The 20,710-nt window shown below is 35.4% G+C and overlaps 5 protein-coding genes across 5 annotated transcripts in view; 2 read left to right on the forward strand and 3 right to left on the reverse strand.

Moving 5' to 3' along the window:
* LOC136411134 (tRNA N(3)-methylcytidine methyltransferase METTL6) overlaps window positions 1-20,710 on the reverse strand; it is a 192,083-nt gene that overhangs the window by 130,640 nt on the left and 40,733 nt on the right. The window lies entirely within an intron of this gene.
* Window positions 1-20,710, reverse strand: part of Rcd6 (Reduction in Cnn dots 6) — a 67,508-nt gene that overhangs the window by 35,336 nt on the left and 11,462 nt on the right. The window lies entirely within an intron of this gene.
* The window catches only part of roh (reduction of Rh1), a 59,864-nt gene that overhangs the window by 24,617 nt on the left and 14,537 nt on the right, over window positions 1-20,710 (forward strand). The gene's annotated exons all lie outside the window — the stretch shown is intronic.
* LOC136411122 (dihydrolipoyllysine-residue succinyltransferase component of 2-oxoglutarate dehydrogenase complex, mitochondrial) lies at window positions 4,746-9,979 on the reverse strand. The gene is made up of 9 exons (XM_066393569.1): window positions 9,738-9,979; window positions 9,519-9,598; window positions 9,345-9,464; window positions 7,728-7,999; window positions 7,334-7,479; window positions 6,839-6,990; window positions 6,464-6,756; window positions 6,254-6,411; window positions 4,746-5,364 (listed from the first exon to the last, which is right to left on the reverse strand). The coding sequence occupies exons 1-9, from the start codon at window positions 9,825-9,827 to the stop codon at window positions 5,230-5,232; spliced, it is 1,446 nt and encodes a 481-aa protein (XP_066249666.1). The 5' UTR covers window positions 9,828-9,979; the 3' UTR covers window positions 4,746-5,229.
* Window positions 10,844-20,248, forward strand: LOC136411123 (TSC22 domain family protein 2-like). The gene is made up of 4 exons (XM_066393570.1): window positions 10,844-10,902; window positions 11,125-11,233; window positions 13,608-15,079; window positions 16,093-20,248. Exons 2-4 carry the CDS (start codon window positions 11,131-11,133, stop codon window positions 16,450-16,452), a joined length of 1,935 nt encoding a protein of 644 aa, XP_066249667.1. The 5' UTR covers window positions 10,844-10,902; window positions 11,125-11,130; the 3' UTR covers window positions 16,453-20,248.

Consider the following 20,710-nt stretch of genomic DNA (forward strand, 5'->3'; position numbering starts at 1 on the left):
TTCAACCCTCATTTTTCCCAAATATCAAAACTAACCGATGCAGAGTGTTGCATTTTTAGTTCAAAAACGAGAACGTATCTGTATACAAGGTGTTTTTTTAATATGAGCCCTAGGGATTTTAATGCAATATATTTCGTTTTTTTTTCTTTCAAATGAGCCATAAGCTCAATTAGCTAAGAGACATAGATACAATTTATGAAGATAGTTTACGTGGAACTTTTCAACTGGCATTACTTACGGGATTGTCACAGGAACATTCAATAATGCTTATATTTTCTTCATATTCCTCAGAACTGATTAATAGGCACGGTTGTACCATGATTTCAAGTTTCAATTGAGATTTTATTAAATGTTTCTACCGCAACACCGTCGGTGATGTCTACTGAAAAGAACCAACTTCATTAATAATGATTCCGAAACTGAAAATTGAGACTAAAAAAAAACCTTCCTATTTATTGATAGAGACTACACAGAACGCGTACTTTTTAATTAAAACATCAGATCCACCAGTGGCGCTCATACCAGCAGGACATTGAATCTTTTTGAAGAAAAATTGCACTTTTCAAAAACTTGTCTATGGAAAAAATGTTAATTTTTTTAACATTATTTCTTGGTAGCAAGAAATTATCATCCTCCTATCTCACTACTTTTATAGACTCCTTAGATTTTTTCTAATATTATTTTAACGCATTATCCAATTATTTCGATTTGTCACAAATTACTGAAGGAATGTTTCCAAAATGTGTTTAAAGTACGTAATTATTTAGTAATATTTTAGTAGTAGTATAAGATAAAGATTGTCAGTGGCGTAGGAATATACACTATTCTGCTAACACAAAACAATTGAAATAAAGTAAAGTGTTTATTTGTAAACCACTGTGTTTTTTATAAAATGCATTCACGTATTAATTTGTCGGCAGCAATATTAAAACGCGCAGGGATCCCTCGATTGAGCCTAGTGCACTGCGGTCCCCCTTTCAGGCTATTTTATGTAATTCAAGTCGTACAAAATTCCTCTTGTTACACAAAACACTGCATTTTTTTTAACTGTTTACACAAATGCTATTATCCGACTTCCAGAAGTCAGATAAACGGCTTAACAAGAATCAAAAATTGTTATGGTGGATAATTTTCAAAAACGAAACATGAAAGTCTTCGGAAACTTGGGTTTATTTAATCCCAAATATATAGCTGGTTGGCTAAGGAATCTTTAATCTTAAACAAGGAACGTCGTTTAGGGCGTTTTTTTTTCAATTTATCTTAAAATAACATCTCTGCTAGTGAAAGGTAGTGGATTCGAATTGAATTTTAGACATATTGATATATTTAGGAAATGTTGGATTTTGGACCATATACGGATATCCCCTGTGGCACTTACGTAATTACAAATAATAGCTATTTGTATTGGTTAGGAAATACGTAGTTTTGTGGAGTGTGTGACGAGCGAAACGATGTTCCGCAAATGACACGAGTACACGAAATAGCATTTCCTAACGACCATAACCATACATGATTTTGTCTAATTTTGCAGTACAATGAAGATGGGAAAATTTTTTTTTCAGGTATTTTTCTGAGGTCTTGGAGAAATGTAGAAGATATTTTCAGTCCTGCCAAATAATTAGACTTTAAGAACTTGTCAGGAATTTTGAAATTACAAGAAAGACTTTCTTGCAAAATGCAGGAAATTTAAAAGATTTTCGAGGATTTAACGCAGGTATTTAAAATTTTCTTATATTTTTATGTTCTCAGGAATCTTCAAGGTATAAAAAAGATAATACACAATAGTAATTTACTCAACAAGCTCCTCTCGACTTGGGGCATCAATTTCCTAATGGATTTATTAATATTAATTTTAGTAGCCGAAAAGCACTTCACAGTGGCCGCATTGTAAATCACGCCTTGGCGTTCCAGTAATGAAGAGAAATATTGGCCTTTCAATGAGTGCGAGGCAATTCCGAAGATTAATGTTGCGGGTATTGGCTAGACGACACTACTTCCACTCGCGTCTTGGAAACTAGACTCGACTTTGTGCCAAATTGCTCCTGAAGCATAATAAATACATCGCTGGCTTCATTTGTTATCAGAAATTTAGTTTTAAAATAGAAAATTGGAAGTCTTAAACAAGAATACTTTTCATATTTAAAGCTAATATTAACATCACAAACAAGCAAGTTCTCCATTATAAAGAAAATTGTCAATCACTGCGATCGCACAAGCAAACGTCTCACCGAACTAGCAATAAAAAGACAAATCATAAAAAGGCTTCTAGTGTTAATTAAGCAATTCTCTGCGGCACTAAAAAAGGGTCATCTAGGTGACTTTCTTGGGAAATAATAGTGCCAATTAAAGGACCATCTATTTAAATGAAAAATGAATGTTCTATTAGTCCTAGTTTCGAATAATGAATGCTCCCAAAAGGACTATCTTAGAAGTGCTGAAAATGCGTCCTTTACATCTATCCAGGATCCCTCAACTCTATTCGTAATGCCTTTGATAAAAGTTAACCTGCCTGTAGGTGGTTTAATTCATTTCGCTGACATCATCAAATCTTTAACAAAAGGGAGAAGCAGCAAGGGCAGTTTGAAACGCGGAACTTTGCCGGCGTCTTGATCTAATTTGTGCCCCAAACGAGTTTTGCAGCTTTGTGATTGTAACAACGCAATCGGGCCCCTTAAGAGATTTCCTCTTCTTCAATCATCTCTATGTACGTCTTAACTCTCTAATTCAAACCTTTTGAAAGAAATATTAGAATATAATTAATTATAACATGATATGAAACGAATAAAGTATAAATGAAACAATGGTTGTTTATTAGTAAATGTAAAATAATTCCACTCCAAATACCAATTATCTCCAAATTCATCCCAAAACCTCGTCGCAAATAACACTAAAATTAAATGGAAGAGTACACATTAATTTTATCACTATACGATTTTAGCCAACATGACCCCCGCAGAAGAATTCTGTAGCGGAGATGATGGCTTTCAATATAAACTCGTTCCATATTGCTCAGAGTAAAAGATCTTGTGCTTTACTTAAATGCTTCGATCTACAATCTATGGATCACAACATAACATGCGTTTTCTTGTATTAACATAATCTACCATTAATAAAATGTTCATTCATTTAATAGTAGATGAAGAAATAGCTCAAACCTAAAAATTATATGATCTAATTTTAAAGTTTTTCAGTCGCCAACTGATACCTCTAGGTCCTGTATGTGTGTTCTTTCCTCCTGCAATTCATGAGATTAAATAAGGACCATTTTGAATACCAACCGCCTAGCATTGGTCAGCCAATATCATCTTTACTAATCTATCAGGTTTGTAAGATCAGTTTAAAGTAATTCAGCTTACTAAAATATGGGTGGACGTAAAGTGTTCTAAATAATGGGAATGATAAAATAACAATCAGAAGAGGAAACAACAGGTGAAAAAACTGCAGCTTTTACCTACCTTTGATGCTTGGTTATGCTATCCTCATTGTAGCAATCATTTAATCATAGTTCGCTGATAATTTAGAAACTTTTTTTAGATTTAGAGCTCATCTTGAAGCTACTTTGGAAGCTTTTTTGAACTTAACCTGCCAGAACCTTCTATTGGAAGTCAAATGTTAGTTAGTTAAAAACTATTACCATCAGTGGGTTTGGTCCAGTGGCTTTATTGAAATGCTTTTAATTTTCACGTCGTTGTAAATATTTACTCGACATATGAGCAAATTAGAGATTATTCAATTCATTTTAACACATCCTGTGAGGAATTCCAACATACTTTCAAGCTCTACTAAACCGATATGTACTATATACTTTGTGATGTTCTTTAACCAATTTCCTGAAGATCTTACATCGATTTCCTTCAATCCTTTGTTCCAGTGATTCATCAAATTTTCATAGACAAACACTACCCACTCGAATATTAATCTAAACATTTTAGTTCTTCTTTCTTGTAGTGTTAACATCAACAGGTACTCTTTAAATAATCAAACAAACTGCCAAATTGTACTATCTATTATAATGTCGAAGAGAGTTCATATAAGGTTGGATTACGGTGATATTCATGATGAACCTCAAGACTTTACAGAAACTGGAAAATCACTTTATTGCTTTTGGTGTCGGTGATGACTCCATTAGGATAAATGCCGGTTACTACAAGAACCAGGTCAAAATTGGTTCCAATTTCGGATCTTAAACTAACTTTACTATAACTCAGGTTTATTTTCAAGCATAGTTTTTGACTAGGTTTAACAATATTTCCGTCATTGTAGCCCCCATCTCTAAATAATATGAGGCTCATGGAAAATGGAAGTTTGTTTATATGTTTATTGCCAAAAAAGATGTCATTTTTCTTCTAAAAGTAATCATTGAGAACGTTACTATAGTATTAGTTTTTTGAGTTGCCCGGGCAAAAGTAAACTCCTAATATAAGAAGAAAGATCGTAATAGATTACCACTAAAATCCTTTGAAATGTGTTAAAAAGGGTACTATAATAATGTATAAACAGTCTGTTAATGTGTTTTCTTTAGCTAAGTTAGTTATCATCAAGTTTTTACAAAACTCATACCGGTACGAAGGAACTTAAATAAAAAAGATATGTTCACCATTATATACAGATATTTAACGCTGAAAAACTCCAACATCAAATTATTTATGCCACATATCTTCAGGTGGAGACATACAATAATAATTATCAATAACAGTTACCTACTCAAGGTGATTTTCTTTTCAAATTAAATAAATTACACTAAAAACAACGTAATGATAATTTATTTAACAAATAAATAAAACTTACAGGACAAAAAGGTTTCAATTACGTTTAAAATCTCTAAAAATAGAGAACGTCTAAAATAATACTCGGAGAAAATCGACCACGCCCAACTCAAAATGAAATTAATAAACCGAAAAAAATATATACCAAAAATTGTTCGAATAGACTTCAAACTAAAAACCAATAGATGACCCGACAAAAAACTCCAAAATCTTATTCGAAGACGATGTCAAAATGTTATTTGAATAGGGTCAGGAGCAATGCCATTTTCATGCGATAACTCCATTAGCAATAACATTGCACCCAGCTGCTACACTGAGTAATTATCATTGGTCACAATTTGACATAAACAAACGTCAAAATCTGGGATCTCCAAGAAGAGTTTTCTGTCAGACCTCAACTGGTTAACAAGATTTTAGACGACTGTTACAAGTATGAAAATTCAATTGGTTTAAAAGTCGGTATTTAAAGACCAGCTAATATCGTGCGCGGATCTTCCACAGCCGACTTGACTTTACGCAAGAAAAGCACGGCCTCGCGACCGTCAATCAGCCTGTGGTCGTAGGTTAAGGCGATGTACATCATAGGCCTAATTACCACCTGAAAAATAAAAAATCGGCATTTTTATGCAGAAGATATTATTGAAATGAGTTCTTATGTAAATATCACGGAATTAATTAACGTTTCTTAAAATGGGTAACATACCTTCTATAAGACTTTAAATACTTTCCTCTTATTTTCCAAAAAAGTCTTCCATAAAATTGGAAAACGTAATTCAGCAAATTCTTTCTTCCGAGACTTCTCATTAGCATTGATTGCTGACAGTAACCCATAAACTGCCATTTGTCTATGCAGAAGCAGTGTTGGCACAATAAATTTTAACATATTCTAATATTCCGTAAAAATGAGACGTGAACGATAACATCTGTCACACGAAAATGAAAAAAATATATGTTTCTGATTTATCTCCGGATTCTTATCTTTTTTTTTAGTTTTTATATAGGACGTACCTTTTCGAGCTCCACCAATGGAATCTCGGTTATCTTAAAAGATTTCTTCCATACCTAAATTTTTAGAAAACCGACAGTACCAACACTAATTATTCTTGTCGACGCCATATTGTATTTTTATACCACTGATGGAGTTTACCATACATAGTTCTTTTGGAATAATTTGGCAATACAGCTAAATTAATGGACACAATAAAAAAATTTAAAAAGTCCTTAGTGCCAATAGTAGTGTAAAATTTTCACAAGCGTAATAGTTTTTTGTTACATTTAAGAAGATTTTCTCCATGAAAATATGGATAACACGCAATTTTTCTCGTTAATAAAATTATGTTTAAGCTTTTAAAAAATCAACATGGGAGTTTGTATACACAATTATTTACAGTCGACTGTAGGTTCGACGTACCAGCGATCATAAATCACCATGTATAATATTCCTGGTATTTAAAAGTGCACAAAACCTATGGAAACACTGATCGTACCTGTCCTTTAAGTGCAATCGGCCTGTCGAAAATGCCGTGCATTCCTAAAATGGCGGACTGTGGGGGGTTAATAATCGGAGTACCCATCACCGACCCGAAAACGCCTCCGTTGGAAACAGTGAAGGTGCCGCCGTCCATGTCTTCTATTGCGATTTGACCTATTAATACGCTGTTAAAAACAATTATTCTACCTAAAAAAAAGGTTCTAACCCTTCTTAGCTTTCTCTCCCAATGCAGCCAGCGCCAATTCGATATCTGCGAAATTCATACTCTCCACGTTTCTGATAACAGGTACCACCAACCCTTTCGGTGTGGCGACAGCAACCGAAATATCCACAAAATCGCGGTAGATGATCTCATGTCCGTCAATCACCGCGTTAACCACGGGCTGGTCCTGTAGAGCGTATGCCGAGGCTTTGAGGAACGCCGACATGAAACCTAACTTGGTCCCGTATTTTTTGACAAATGTGTCCAAGTGCGCTTTACGAAATTCCATAATATTCCTAAAATCAGGAAGAAGAGAATCGTGTAATTGTCCGGAGAACCATGGTACTGAGCTCGATCAACACAAGTCGAAACACCTACGTCATATCAATCTCATTAAAGGTAGTTAGCATAGCGTTCACGTTTTGAGCCTCCTTCAATCTCTCAGCGATCTTTAGCCTCATCCTGTTCATTTTCACCCGTTGCTCAGTCCTAGTTCCAGTGATTTCTTTGGTGGGGTCTGCCGGGGGTAACTATGCGAAAAATACAAAACACATCATATAATATAAATTGTTGAAATAAAAGATAATCGGAATAGAGCAAGTTTAGTTTAAGGCCAGAAAGATTTTGGGTATCCCAAATTCGACTTAAATGAGATCTCGGAAACCATTAGTGACAAGCGGAAAGCAAAGTTTTATCTTTCTGACTCATTTGTTGTTCCATGATAAATTTAGTTCAACTTTGCCAAGTTCTATTCTAGTATTCTTAGACATTCATAAGAAAAATACATGAATGTCAATGAGCCATCATGAAATTTTTTATGTGTAACAGGGATATGCGATAGCCGAGTCTAAACTAGGCACAAAGCTAACATACCCGGACTGTAGCGGTAGCTTCCAGCGATTGTGCATGTCGAATGGCAGCAACTGGAATAGAGCTCATAGGCGTGGTAGATCTCGGGGGTGGCGGTGGGGCAGCTGCTGCGGGTTTTGGCGGAGTTGGTGGCGGTGGTGGTGCTGCAGCTACACAAAAAATCATTCTAAAATTACCAAAACAAAAAAAGGAACGTTTTCCACTTGAACTAAATATCAAAGCTAAAGGTATGGGGGGAAATGACGGGGGTATTAAACATGTGTTATAGTAAGTATGAACCCCTTGAGTAGTGAAAAGATTGGTAAAGAAGAGCTGGGGTATAATAACCATTTCAGTTGAACCTCTCCATGAAAATATTTAAAGATAAAGAAAAATATTTTGAGGTTCCTGCCCCTACCTTTTGGTGTAGGCTGTGGTGGGGGTGGAGGTGTAGCGGCTGGTGTAGGGGCAGATTTGGGCTCCTCCTTCGCAGGGGCTTTAACCGGAGCCTCTCCAGTCACCTTCAATTTGAAAAGCGGTTGTCCAGCTTTGACGGTATCGCCGTCTTTGACGAGAATCTCCTCGATGATGCCGTGAGTAGGAGAATGGACTGGCATCGAAGTTTTGTCGGTTTCCACTTCGGCAATCACCTCATCGGCTGCCACTGCATCCCCAACCTTTTTCTCGATTCTAGAAAATGAAAAAACTTCAAAAATTAATAGTTCAACAAAGAATATAAAAAAGCACGTTTTTCACAAGAGCAACAAATAAAATTTTGACAAAAAGTGTCATTTTCTTATTTTATTAGTCAGTTTTTTTTTACTTCATCTGTTCGAAACAAAGTATATGCTGATAAATTTTATTTTAATTTAGATTAATGTAATGTGTTTTCATGACAAACATGACCATGAACTATAATACAATTTGCAACTAACCTCTTGCCACATTTCTAGTCACACTAATCAAATCAATCTTATTTTTCTGTTAATTTTAGTCCAAATATAAACAAATTGAACTTTTTTTCAATAAGCTCATAGTTAAACTTCCAAGGCAACTGTAATTCATAAACCAATTAAAAAGAATAATAATTAATAACATTCACACATCACTGAAATTTAATTTCAATTACAAATCAAATCAATGAGCCAACACCTAAATGCAGTTTACGTTAAGTTAGTCTAATGACCCCAATTTTAAAATATCTGTTATTTCATGAGTTTCGTTCACCACCTGTTCTACACTAAATATCAGGTACCTCATTATTAAGCAACAATTGCAAACATAGTAATAGAATTAAATAAAATATTTATTTTCTGCTGAAAATAATTTAAGTTTGAAATTTTTTTGAGTTTACACTGAAATAGGAACAATGAATATGAAATAATAATACAATTACAATATTGAACTTCATAACCAAATCTGATTATGAGAGACAAAGAATTCAATTAAGCATAAATAGTCAGAAAATAAAGCAGCATAATCTATAATGCAAATGCATTTATGCACTATGTGGACTTGTGCTTTTTTCGTCCCAAACTTCAAGCATTCAAACCTCAAACTTGTTAAAAAATTTCAATGCACTTGTATTAAATATGAATGTTAAATCAGACCAAACAAAATACCTGCATTGGAACCTTGAATATTGCACTTAACATTGTGTATGCCAAATCATAATATAAAGTCCAACATATGTGCCCGTCTTATTAAAGTAAAACAAAATTGGAGAGACTCCAATTATTTTCAGCATTAAAGGGATATTTTGATACTGATTTTATAACCCATAACACTTAAAAAACATGCAAGCTAAGTAGTTTACCTATAAGTTTATTACAATAAGTGCAAAGTTACTTAATTTGAGATTTTGCCAGTTGCAAGGAGTATAATTTAGTTGTGCCATTTGGCATTAATCTATCATTTAAGATACCTATTAAATGTCTTAAAAATTAACATATTACTTATTTATGTACCATGACAGAAGGATTTAGAAAAAAACACATTTTGGCAATAAATATGGAAAAGTTTAGATTTAACTCACCTTATATCTCCTTCAGTTACAGACTCAGGGAAAGCTGGACATTTGACTGTCTCTGCCTGGCACAGAGCACTGTAGATTTTAAAGTACCTATCTGTTCGGCAGCATACTGATTTGGGCGAACTAAAATGAATTAAGGGAAATTAAAAATATCCACAAAGAGCTGAATTCATTTACCTGGCAAGAGCTTCGTCCTTAACACTAGTTTTGTATGTACAAAGTGTCTTGACCCCATGAGACAATGGCTGGGCTGACACCTAAAAGTGAAAAGGTTACATAACATGGTAAAATGGATATGACACCTTCCTTGAGACCATGCAGATGCTAAGCGAAATTAGGGATAGAATTATGTAAGTGGCTTTATTCATTACCAATTATTTTAGGTCCGGATATTACCTCTGATATACTTTTTTCCAAATATTTGTCTAAAGTTCTGAGCACTGCACGCGGCACTCTCCGGCTAGCCATCGTGAGCATGCTGGACATAGTAGAGGTATTTCTTAACGCCCTGAATTATTACTTAATTTATATTATTTAACACCCAAATCATATGCCGCCCGTTCTATAAATAATCGAGAAAACAGGCTACACAGGGAAAACTCTCCTTCGAAACCAAAACGAAAGTCAGTGAAGATTTAAAGAAAATGTCAAAGAAAACGTCAATGTCAGAAATTTATTTCAACTTGAAGAGCATAGTTACCAGTTGCATAAATAGCAACATTGCCAAGAGCATTTACATGTTTCTACCATCTTTCTTAATTGATGTAAACATTGTAGAGAATGTTCAGCATTCAAATTCAGACATTGAGTATTTAAAACGTCAGAGTTTAGGCGCAACAGGAGTTTCCATAAAAAATATATATATTGTATACCTATCAAGAAATATGAATGAAAAATTCATGATATGTAGATTAATTTCCAAATATTAATGATTCCTTTTATAGACATAACATACACAGGGTACCCTTAATCGACATAAACTTTAATTAAAAATAAGGGAACACCTACAACCTGTAGAGAATAGGTACCACAAATCGTAGCCGATACTAGTAATAGGACACTGAAGATGTTATTTATAAGTAATTTCTACCAACCAAGTTAGAAATTGAATCATTGCAATGCACCCCAACTATATAATAAGAGTAGAAATTTTATTAAATACCAAGGAAGATTCACATTTTAGTTTAAGAAATATATAATGTAAATAAAATTAACATATGTAATAATTCCTAGAAAGTGTCGAATAAAGTAACTTAATTAAGTTGTAGGCTAATATCCTCTAATAAAAAAAAAACGTACATAAACAGAAAAAATGTGCAATGAACTCGTACAAATTTCCAGATTTGAGTTTTTAGATTCTCGACGTTATATCTACATTCTCGACAAAATCTGTATTTCGAAACTTAGATCATATTCGATAACCTTAATTTGAAATTGTCTACAGAGTCCTGTCATTTGTCACTTTTGTCAGTTGTCCCCTAGTTTCTTGTTTAATCGCCATTTGAGTTTACATTTTAATAGTTCAGGAGAACTATTTTTGCATTTTTCCAGCACTATCAAGGTTTGTAATGTTGTTTTTCATTTTTAGCAAGTTTACGCTTACTTCTAGTTCTATGTAATCGACGAGATTCAATTTGGGGAGGCTTTGGGGGAGTCGTTCTCTTTTGACGTTTCATCTGACCTTCTGCACCATCCCAGTGACTTTTATTTTTGCTCATTTTAATTATTTAATTAGAAGAAATGTTGCGTAGGAAATAACTATTGAATTAACTCCCTTGTTTAGGATAATATGAACGCCGATCCAAGAAGACCAGACAAAGTGCAGCGCTATGTACCCACGAAAAACAATGCCAATGGGGAGGACCTCACTCCAGACTACATGAACATTTTGGGTAAGTTTGACTCCATAGTTTTAGAGATATATTTGAGACTTGAATTGTATGTTTTCCACTCACTTCTTGGAGTAAAAATAAATTGAAAAGCTCATTCCACACCCAAATACTTAGTTAAGTTATTTTAATAATATTTAATAATAAAGTCTTGAATGAAATCTGATAGCTTGCTGAAGTTTTACAATAGACCAATAGTATCCACACTACAGCTGCATAACAGTAAAGTGGACATACACTTAGTCATTTCTTATCAATTATTATCAACAATCTAAATAACTTATTAATCAGAGAAAGTAATCATTGATTACTAAAAAAGGTTATCATCACAAATATAGAAATCCTACTTACCCAGTTAGGCATTGTACACAATATTCAGATTCTGTGGTCAATGTTATCTGCATGGGATATATCTCAATTAATACAAAAGATGGACAATTGCAATTTTTGCAAACTTGTGGGCGATTTTCATTAAAGTTATAAAACCATCTTTAAAAATTTATATAAATCACAAGTTTTTTCAAAATGTTACTTGAGTTTACTTGATCACAAAGGAATTCTGGAACATTCATTCACCTCAGAGTTAAAATGCATGATGCTGGATAACCAGAAGTTCTTAACAGTTACTCAAGAAGACATCCTGTATAAAAGATAGTTGTTTTCCAAAAGCTTTTCAAGAAGCAATTCACAGATGAATGAGACATGCAGTGAATCACTGATTCAGTCTCATTGAAAAATGTTCATTTAGTTAATACTTGTTAACTTGCATTATATCCTGTATTACATAAATAAAACCATTTGTAACGTCATGTTTATAACTACATATTTAACAAAGCTTAAACTTGAATAAATAAATAATATAGATCATCTATGCAGCATCTAAAGGTAAAATGTTCCTAAATGCCCTACTATATATTACAAGAAAAGAAACAGGTTACATTTAGAGGAGATATTATAAGTGAAGCAGTGAAAAAATAAATGTGTTTACGAATCAGAATCAATCCATTAAGGTCTTATTGTGGTGATATGGTGACACATAGAGTGTTAAATTATATGCTTCAGGCACTTCAAAATTAAGTTTATGAAATGATGGGATGAGTCCTTTTTCAGAGTTGAAAACATTTTGTCTGTACTGAATTGTATAGTTATTTTTGTATTAAGTGCTCAAAATAGTACTAGTTTTTTGCTACAGAAAAGTATCGATCGAGACCGCCAAACAGATTTTGCACACGAACTGCAAACAATATTTTTTCTACAACTAATGATATATTCATACAAACACTAATATTTGTGTTCTGAAGATAACAGTGTGCGAAATAGACACTTCGCGCACTGTTATTTGTACTTCGCACACGCTGTCACGGGCCACGAGTGTCAAACATGTTAATACGGACAAACGCATCGCTTTAGACACTGGCATTGATCTGCAAAACTTGTCGTATTTTGATGGTTGTAGAAAAAATCCATCCCTGACTAATAAAAAAAGCTCAGAAGCATGTTAAGTATTGAGAGTATCTGTGGGTTCACATTAGTAGGTTAGTAAAGAAGGCGCTCTTCCATTGGAGAAACTTGCCATCATGGGTAATCTCAAAAGTAGTCCTACTTGTAACATCATTGGCTAAATTCATTTTTCAAGAATGAAAATACATTTTAAAGTTGGTTAAATTTGGGCTGTTTTTACGAGAAATTCTTCAGTGACTAAAATGTTCAATGTTATCTTTGAACATTGACAGAATCTCAAAAATCAGCTGATAGGGATCAATTCAATCCAAATCATCACTTGTTACATGAAATAGTAATAAAATTTTGTTAACCTTGTATATTTAGTCTCAAAAGAATCAAAATCATATTTAAAAAATAAGGTGATCCAGATTTTTCAACACTTCTGCTCCTAAAAATTAGGAATATCAGTTTTTTTCTATACAAGGTGATAATTTTTTTGTTAAATTATGGGAATCTCAATTATTTGACGAGTTCGAAGTCGGCAAATTAGGGTAATTTAGAGCTCAAAACAATACTAATTTGAAATTTGGCAAGTTTCAAATATGTAATAATGTTTCCACTTTAAAATATGGTGCTGTCAGATTTAAAAACATATGTTTCGCTTTTCGGTAACTTGCGCTAATTTAACCGACCTCATAACTCTTGAAATAACTGAGATGCTAATTCTTAAACTCAAAAAGCGGTCGCATGTCACACCGTGTACTAAGAAAATAATATTTTGCTGTCAAAACGATCCAAATACGATCACCCCGAACACTGACATTTTAAGTAATTATGATAATGATAATGTTGATTATGAAAAGAAAGTGAATTGAGCTAAATACTACAGCCATCCAATGGAATTGCGCCTCTTAGTAACGTTTGCATTCCGTAGGTCATCCCCCGACCACGGCAAATGCAGTAGCCGGCGAGGCGGTCGAGAAACACCCAGAATCAAACTTAGTCTTTGACCACGCTCACCACGCACGCCCGGATGACGGCCAGCAAACAAACGACGAACTCACCGTCCCCGCCAACACCACTAATGTGATCCCCACGAGCCCTCAATACGGCGTCGCCATTATCCCAAATAACATTACCACCACAGCCACCGACATGGCTGCCACCGAGCCGGTTGCTGTGGCTGCCGACACCTTGGTCGATGGTGCCGCACTCAAAGGGGGTGAAGATGTCACTAAAGAAATGCACTCCACCCCCAGCAGAAACGAGCGGTTTAAAGTGGTCAAAATCGCGAGTCTGGAGCCATTCAAACGAGGCCGGTGGAAATGCATGGATTACGTGGACGAGGCGCCCCCGCCCAACGTAATAAATCCCACAAAGACCACCCAGTCGGTGGGAAACGCAGGTGCTTTACCTGGAGCAGTTTACCTGCAGACTCAGAGCCTGCCGCCGCAACAGATCCAGCAAATGCTCCTTCAGGGCGGATTCACTAACGGGACTCAGTTCTTCCCTGCTAACGTGCCCGCGCAGCTCATTCCACAAGGGCAATACTTCTACCCGCAAGTGGCCAACGTGCAGAGCCAGACAGTACCTCAGGGAGTGGCGGGTAGCATGCCCACGCAGTTCATCAACAATCAGCCGTATTTTGCCGCCGGAGTGGTGGCGGCCAATCCCGCAGGGTTCACCCTGCCACAGGGCTATCCCAACATACAATACGTCCCGATACCTACTCAGGGAAGCGCTTTTGTTCCCACAAGTCAGGCCGTGCATCTGCCAGCAAACTTCCAGCAAAGCCAGAGCTATTCCGGACAGCCGACTTCAGTGTCCCAGTCCAGCATGAGCCAGAACTTGGTGAACGGCCATGCGTACCCCCAGCAGCAGCAGCAGCAGGAGACTCAGAACACCACGTTGCCAAATCAGCCTGCGAAAAATGTGATAGTGGTGAACTCACAGGCGGCTACGAGTGGTGGTCAGCCTCAAGCACCTCACGTGCTCCAAAACAACCCGCCATCGGCACCGGTGGTTCAGACTCATCAGTTCCAGCAACCTCAGAGCGGGTCTTTCGCACCGCCTCTGGCGCAATCTCAGAACAGCGCTCAGGCGGCTCAGAGTGTGGCGGCGGCGCCGACGGTAATCGCCCCCGTTATTGGTGTAACTCAACAGACCCAGCAAAATTTTGACGCCAGTAACGTCTACACGAATCCTCAGTTTGCCATGAGTGTGAATAGTTTGACTGTGCTTGACACGAATCAGGAGACGAATCCGGAGGTGAAGGAGGCGAACAGTAACGTAGAGACCTCCAGTGATAATGCCGACGATCCAAACAAGAACAATCCAGTGGTCAATGCCATTGACAACAAGATAGAGCAGGCCATGGACCTTGTGAAAAGTCATCTCATGTACACCGTAAGTAGTATTTATTTTTTTTAGCTTTTAATTAGATTCAATGTGCGGCTCATAATTAGAATAGTATCAACACAATATCGTCGTTTTACTTAAATCAGCTGGCACGAAATAAATTGCTTACGGGATTTAAAAATACTACTGTGACGAGCCGTGACATTGCGTTGGCTTGGCTGTAGATTTGACTTGCAGACGTCTTCCTCAGAGTTAACGCATTTTAAGTAGAGATATTTTTGGCCACTGTTCAGCCTTCCATTGTCTGTCGATGCCTCCAGGCTTCTATCTATGAGGAATTTTGAAACTGAATATTTGCAAGGTCTGCCTAATGGTTCGTCTGTAGGTGGAGTTTTATTGTTCCCGTTCTATATATTCGTCGAAAAACTACGAGCTGCGTATGCTGAATTTATTTACTCTCACTTTTAAATGTCCTTAAAATAATTCATTCAAATTTCATTCTTCAAAATATATTGAGCATGATTTGATTGCCACATGAAGCTTAAATGAAATCGTTTACTTTCATTATCGAATGATTGGAAACAACACCTTGTATATTTGCTCTTTTTTACTTTTTTGGTTCCGGCTAGTCGAATAATCAATAACTAATTGCTGGCAGTAGTAGAAGTTCGCTCCCTAATCCATCCCTTCTCAATCTGTGTCCATACCCCAATTTATTTTACTTTATAAGATTATCGATAATTCGTATTAAGTAGGTTTTAGTAATTCTATTAAAGTAGTTAAATCCGGGGAGTTTTGAGGTCAATTGCCCTGTATTTATCCACACATATTGGTCTTATTCACCATTATTAAAAATTGAAAGCTATTAAATCAAAGCTGTGTTCCTATAGTTGACAGTTTTTGTATTGTTTTTCGGGGCCGACAGGTTAGGTACCTCCCCGATTGAAGGATCTCAGCATATGTATCAAAAATATAAATCGTTCAAACCGATTTGGTTGGTATTTGATACCCTGAAAAGAACTATTGGTACCATTTCCGAAGATTTTTCATTTACGTTTTAGGTAAGAGAAGAAGTGGAAGTCCTAAAGGAGAAAATTGCCGAACTCATGGAGCGAATCCAACAACTCGAAACCGAAAACAACTACCTCCGATCGTTGATACCCAAGAATGTGACAGCCCCACCTCCGACCACGTTTACGCAACACGCGCCCCTGCCTCAAAACATTGCAGTGGTTAACCCCACGCTGAACGTTATGCCTCAAAACTCGAATCCCATGATTAACAACCCTGCTGTCCCGACAGTGGTCCAAAGCAACCCACCTCTGGTGGTCCAAAACAACCTCCCACCTAGTCAAAACCAAACCATTCCAAACAATAATTCACACCAAACCAGTAAGGATCCCAAGGCGCCTGTCCAATAGTAAAAGGGCTTCAAGCCCATCTCGTTTGAATGTTAGGTACTGTTTCCTTTATAGGGTGTGCGCGTGAGTATCTGTGAGGGTGTTTTTGCGTTGAAGCTAAAAATTTCCTTGAAAATTGTTGCGGGACGACTTGTCGGGGTTTTTAGCTCAGGTGAGAGGGACTTGCGTGATGGAGAGTATACCGAGTTGATATACTTACGTTTTAGTTTTATTTTTAAGATGTTTTGTTTAAGTATTTTTATTATCCTTTATTTAACCTTTGAGTAAAAATGTTCGAGAGAAGGTGTAAACCCAGATAGATCTTTTTTGTGTTTGTTGTGGTCTCAAGTTTCGTGAGATTCAGCATTTGGCACATTGAAAAAATGTCTACGTTCATTCATGAAAAGCTTGTGGGATTTATTTCTACATTTGATCTGCTTGTTGTCCCATCTAAATCAGGTATGGGTGGTATGACTAATGACACAGTCTCAATTCTCGTATTATAACACATTCATCACGTGTTACGTGAACCAAAGCATGGGCCTGTGTTTTCATATAGTTCGCGGTAATTTTGTATATTATTGCGTATGAAGAGAAATTTATACATAGTGTTTCTCAGTTTACAAACATTAGGCATGACGAAGAATAGAAGTAAATGTAGCAGACGGAATGCATGAATTAAGGCATAGGTTTCTGCGTACTGGACTGATTTGACATCGTCCCAGTGTAAGTCGGATATCAACCAATTGTATGTTTTATGGTAGGGGTTTGCTTTTTTGTTTTTTCTCACTGTATAATCTCTTTGAAATGGACCGATTAAGTGATGCCAGTGACAGTAAAATGAACTGAAAATGTCAAAAGAAATTCCGTCACTTGTCAATGTGATATTGGCTTTGTTTACAGTGACTACTTATTATGAATTTTGATAACGTCTTGAAATACTCAATTTAATAAGTTAAAAGGGTTAGGAAACTGACATGGAATAGATCGCCATTTTCATTAGTGTTAAAAAAACACAGCAACTTTTGATTATGCATCTCAGAAAATTATTTTAAAGATTGAGGACAAATACTCTTTAGGTTAATTACAGGACACTTCAAACTACATTTATTCCGACATTTTGAAATTTGTACGACAAATTTCCGAAATAACAGAAAAGTGGGATTTGAAGGAACTGACAATGCTAAAATAGGGGATTAGTAGTTGAAGTTTGAGAACTACTTAATATCTGAAGGAGCATGCCTGAAACGGAAATTTGATTTATAGGAGTTTGAAGCTTAAATCAATTATGATGGGGGCTATTGTCAAGTTTGTGTAAATAATAAATAAATTGAAAAACCCTTCACTGTCCTTTCACAAATACTTGTGGTTGACAATACATACACAATAGCACATGTAATATTGTCTACTACTAGTATATGTATGAATAACCCTATGTTCTCTCACTCGTTTTACTGCCCAACAATGTAACTAGAGTATTACATTTTCTATGTAGATTCTGCCTACGATTTTTAATATTTTACTAATATTTTAGATGTAACATTTGTATTAAGAAGTTTTAAATATTTAGAGAAGCAGCATGAGCTTGGCAATTGCATCCACATCATCTTTAGATCGGATGCTCTTAAGTACTCCCACAAGCCAAATTTCATTAACTAAAGCGATGGCGAAATAAGAAAAATGTCTTTAAACTTTCTACATTTTCAGTTACATGGAGTCTCCCTATTCATATCTTGACCTGTGTGAGTTGATTAAACCCGTAGAGACATTGCCGTCTAAAGCATGATAGTTTTTGTACTTTTAAGAAAAACCTTATTCGCCTTCCTTCAACATTTCAAAACCAATTTGAATAATTGACACAAAAATAATTTGACAGCAAAATTCGCAATTTTAACTGTAAATTGTCAAATAAGAAAATGAAAATGGCTATTGGGTTTTCACATCATCAATTTCGTACCGTAGTTTTGTATTGCGGAACTACCTCTATGTGAATACCGTTTGGAAATGCACGTGAAAACTACAAATTTCCTTTATTTTTAACCCGTAAAACTCAAAAACAGGTAAAAGGGAAAAATAAGGGTAGATTATTTTTATGGGTGCTATTGTTTGGAATAATTTAAAGAAAGTTTGTGAAATACCTCATTCCGCCAAATAACGCGTAACATGAGAAATGGATTGATGGTTTCTTTAACGTAAACCGTAATTCGTACCGTTAAGATTTTACATTGAATATTATACCGACATTAGAATTGGAAGATATGTCATGTCGCACATCACTTGCTGTGGAGTGTTAATGCCAGCGAAACCATCGAAATGTTCTTTTTTTTGCGTTTTAACGTCACTTACATTAACGAAACTATACATCCAACTTTTTCACCATTTCTTACACAGTGCATCGTACTTCTGACGGATATATTGTGAATAATGCAATTAAATGTTGGAAATTTAGTTTTCTTAGGTCTTAACGATACATCTTAGATCTTACGGAAATGAATGCCTAATACTTGATGGATGGCAAGTTGAAAAACGTATATTCATATATATATATATATTGAAAAGTTGCGATGAAAATATATTTGCATGTTAAATCTGTGCAGTCCCTGTCTTATGAACATGCCGTTTGCAAAGAAACGCTCCCTGTATTCCAAAATGTTGCTCATCTCCCATTCTTTACAATCTGAGGTATCTACGCTACATTAAGAAGAATTCGGTACCGATATATATGCAGTATTAAATATCTCATAATTCTAACCGTTTTTTATATAGCAATAGTGCTGCTTGGTATTTTGAACTCCTCGCATAACATTTTTTTTTTATTTTAAAGAATTTTTAAGCCAAATTCCTTTTGCACTTTTCTAAGTACCTGCAGGATCGTTACTAAATATTTTAAGAACTTTAAAATTAATTTATAATTAGACAATATTAATAAATGACGAGTATAGCAAAGAAAATCGATAGACGATTGAAAGTGAATTGAGACCACAACACTTCAGTATTTAATTCATCCTCCATCCTTTCATATTGCAGAATCATTTTACACTACGGAATTAAAAAGTCTTGTCGCGGAATTCAACTGTAATGATTTTAATCGAAAAGTGTGATGTATGTTTTTGTAGATTAAAATATTGTGTCTTATATGCGTAAAAACGTTAGAAATATTGCGTTCGCGCAAGTAAAACAAGTCACTGAATACAACAATCTTCATACTGCCTGAAATAGTAATTTTCAATTATTAATACTAAAATAGATAGTAAAAGTAGTATTGCATTTTAGCTCTCTATAGCAACACGAGTTGTTTCTCCGTATTTTTCCACCACCCACCACGTTGTGGCGATTAATTAGACCATCGGTAATTGGCTGAAGATTAGTTATGTAAATTATTGTGTAAAAAAATGTAAAAAGCAATGTAAATTGTTGAGGAAAGAAGCCAAATTTTTGTTTGGTGCTAATTGTAACTGTGATTTTCAAGAAACTATTTTAAAATCGTTCTTTTTGAGTTGCTTGATTCGAGTGAACTCAAAACTATTTTTTGTATACACTTATACAGAACTCTAACAAATTCTCCACAGTACCAAAAAACTTCCTTGTTATGGTACCACTATTACTAATCTAAATTCATTAGGGAAGCATTTTCTGATTTGAAAAGACTATCGATAACGGTTTAAGTAAATCAAAAGTTACTGGCGGATCTTCAAGGCTGTAGAATAATATCTCTGTAACTATTATTTGAAATGTATGTAACTATAGGACGTATTTATAATAACTGATGAATTATTATTGTGCATTGTATAATCGTAAAATATATTTATCTGATGCATACGATATCGGGTTTTAGTTACTGTCGACTTGATTGAGGGTTTAGTGCTCCTGCAGATTACTATCGGCCGAGAGTTTAACCGGATCGGGATGCATTTGTCGGCCGATTGAAAATCGACAAATGTGCGCACGCAAGTATGTCTTTTGTCATGCTACGGCTGAACTGTTGACCGACCAGAAGTCATGGAATTTGCTTTTACAGAATTTTGATTGGCCGACAGTTTAGGCAGTTGTTTAATTGATAGATAAAGTCATATGTGTGTGCGCACAGTTGTTGACTCTTAATCGGCCGAGAAAAACATGCACAAGGATGACAGGCCCCAATCGAATTGACAAATTTTCCTGAACTTAAAATCTCGTCATTTTTGATACTTCAGCTCAATCAAATTTTTTACTGTTAACTAGTTTGACAGATATTTAACCGTTCACTCGGTACTTTTCACAAACTATGTACTGTAAATTC

Source organism: Euwallacea similis, chromosome 9 (genome assembly GCF_039881205.1).
Source record: "Euwallacea similis isolate ESF13 chromosome 9, ESF131.1, whole genome shotgun sequence".
Classification (NCBI taxonomy): Eukaryota; Metazoa; Arthropoda; class Insecta; order Coleoptera; family Curculionidae; genus Euwallacea; species Euwallacea similis.

Excerpts from the sequence above, each read along its gene's own strand:
- LOC136411123 (XM_066393570.1), top strand. The coding sequence starts at position 11,131 with ATGAACGCCGATCCAAGAAGACCAGACAAAGTGCAGCGCTATGTACCC. Across the intron at positions 11,234-13,607 it reads AGACTACATGAACATTTTGG|GTCATCCCCCGACCACGGCA; the intron begins GTAAGTTTGACT and ends TGCATTCCGTAG. Across the intron at positions 15,080-16,092 it reads AAAGTCATCTCATGTACACC|GTAAGAGAAGAAGTGGAAGT; the intron begins GTAAGTAGTATT and ends TTTACGTTTTAG.
- LOC136411122 (XM_066393569.1), bottom strand. The coding sequence starts at position 9,827 with ATGTCCAGCATGCTCACGATGGCTAGCCGGAGAGTGCCGCGTGCAGTG. Across the intron at positions 9,599-9,737 it reads TGGAAAAAAGTATATCAGAG|GTGTCAGCCCAGCCATTGTC; the intron begins GTAATATCCGGA and ends TTTCACTTTTAG. Across the intron at positions 5,365-6,253 it reads CGATTGCACTTAAAGGACAG|GTGGTAATTAGGCCTATGAT; the intron begins GTACGATCAGTG and ends TTTATTTTTCAG.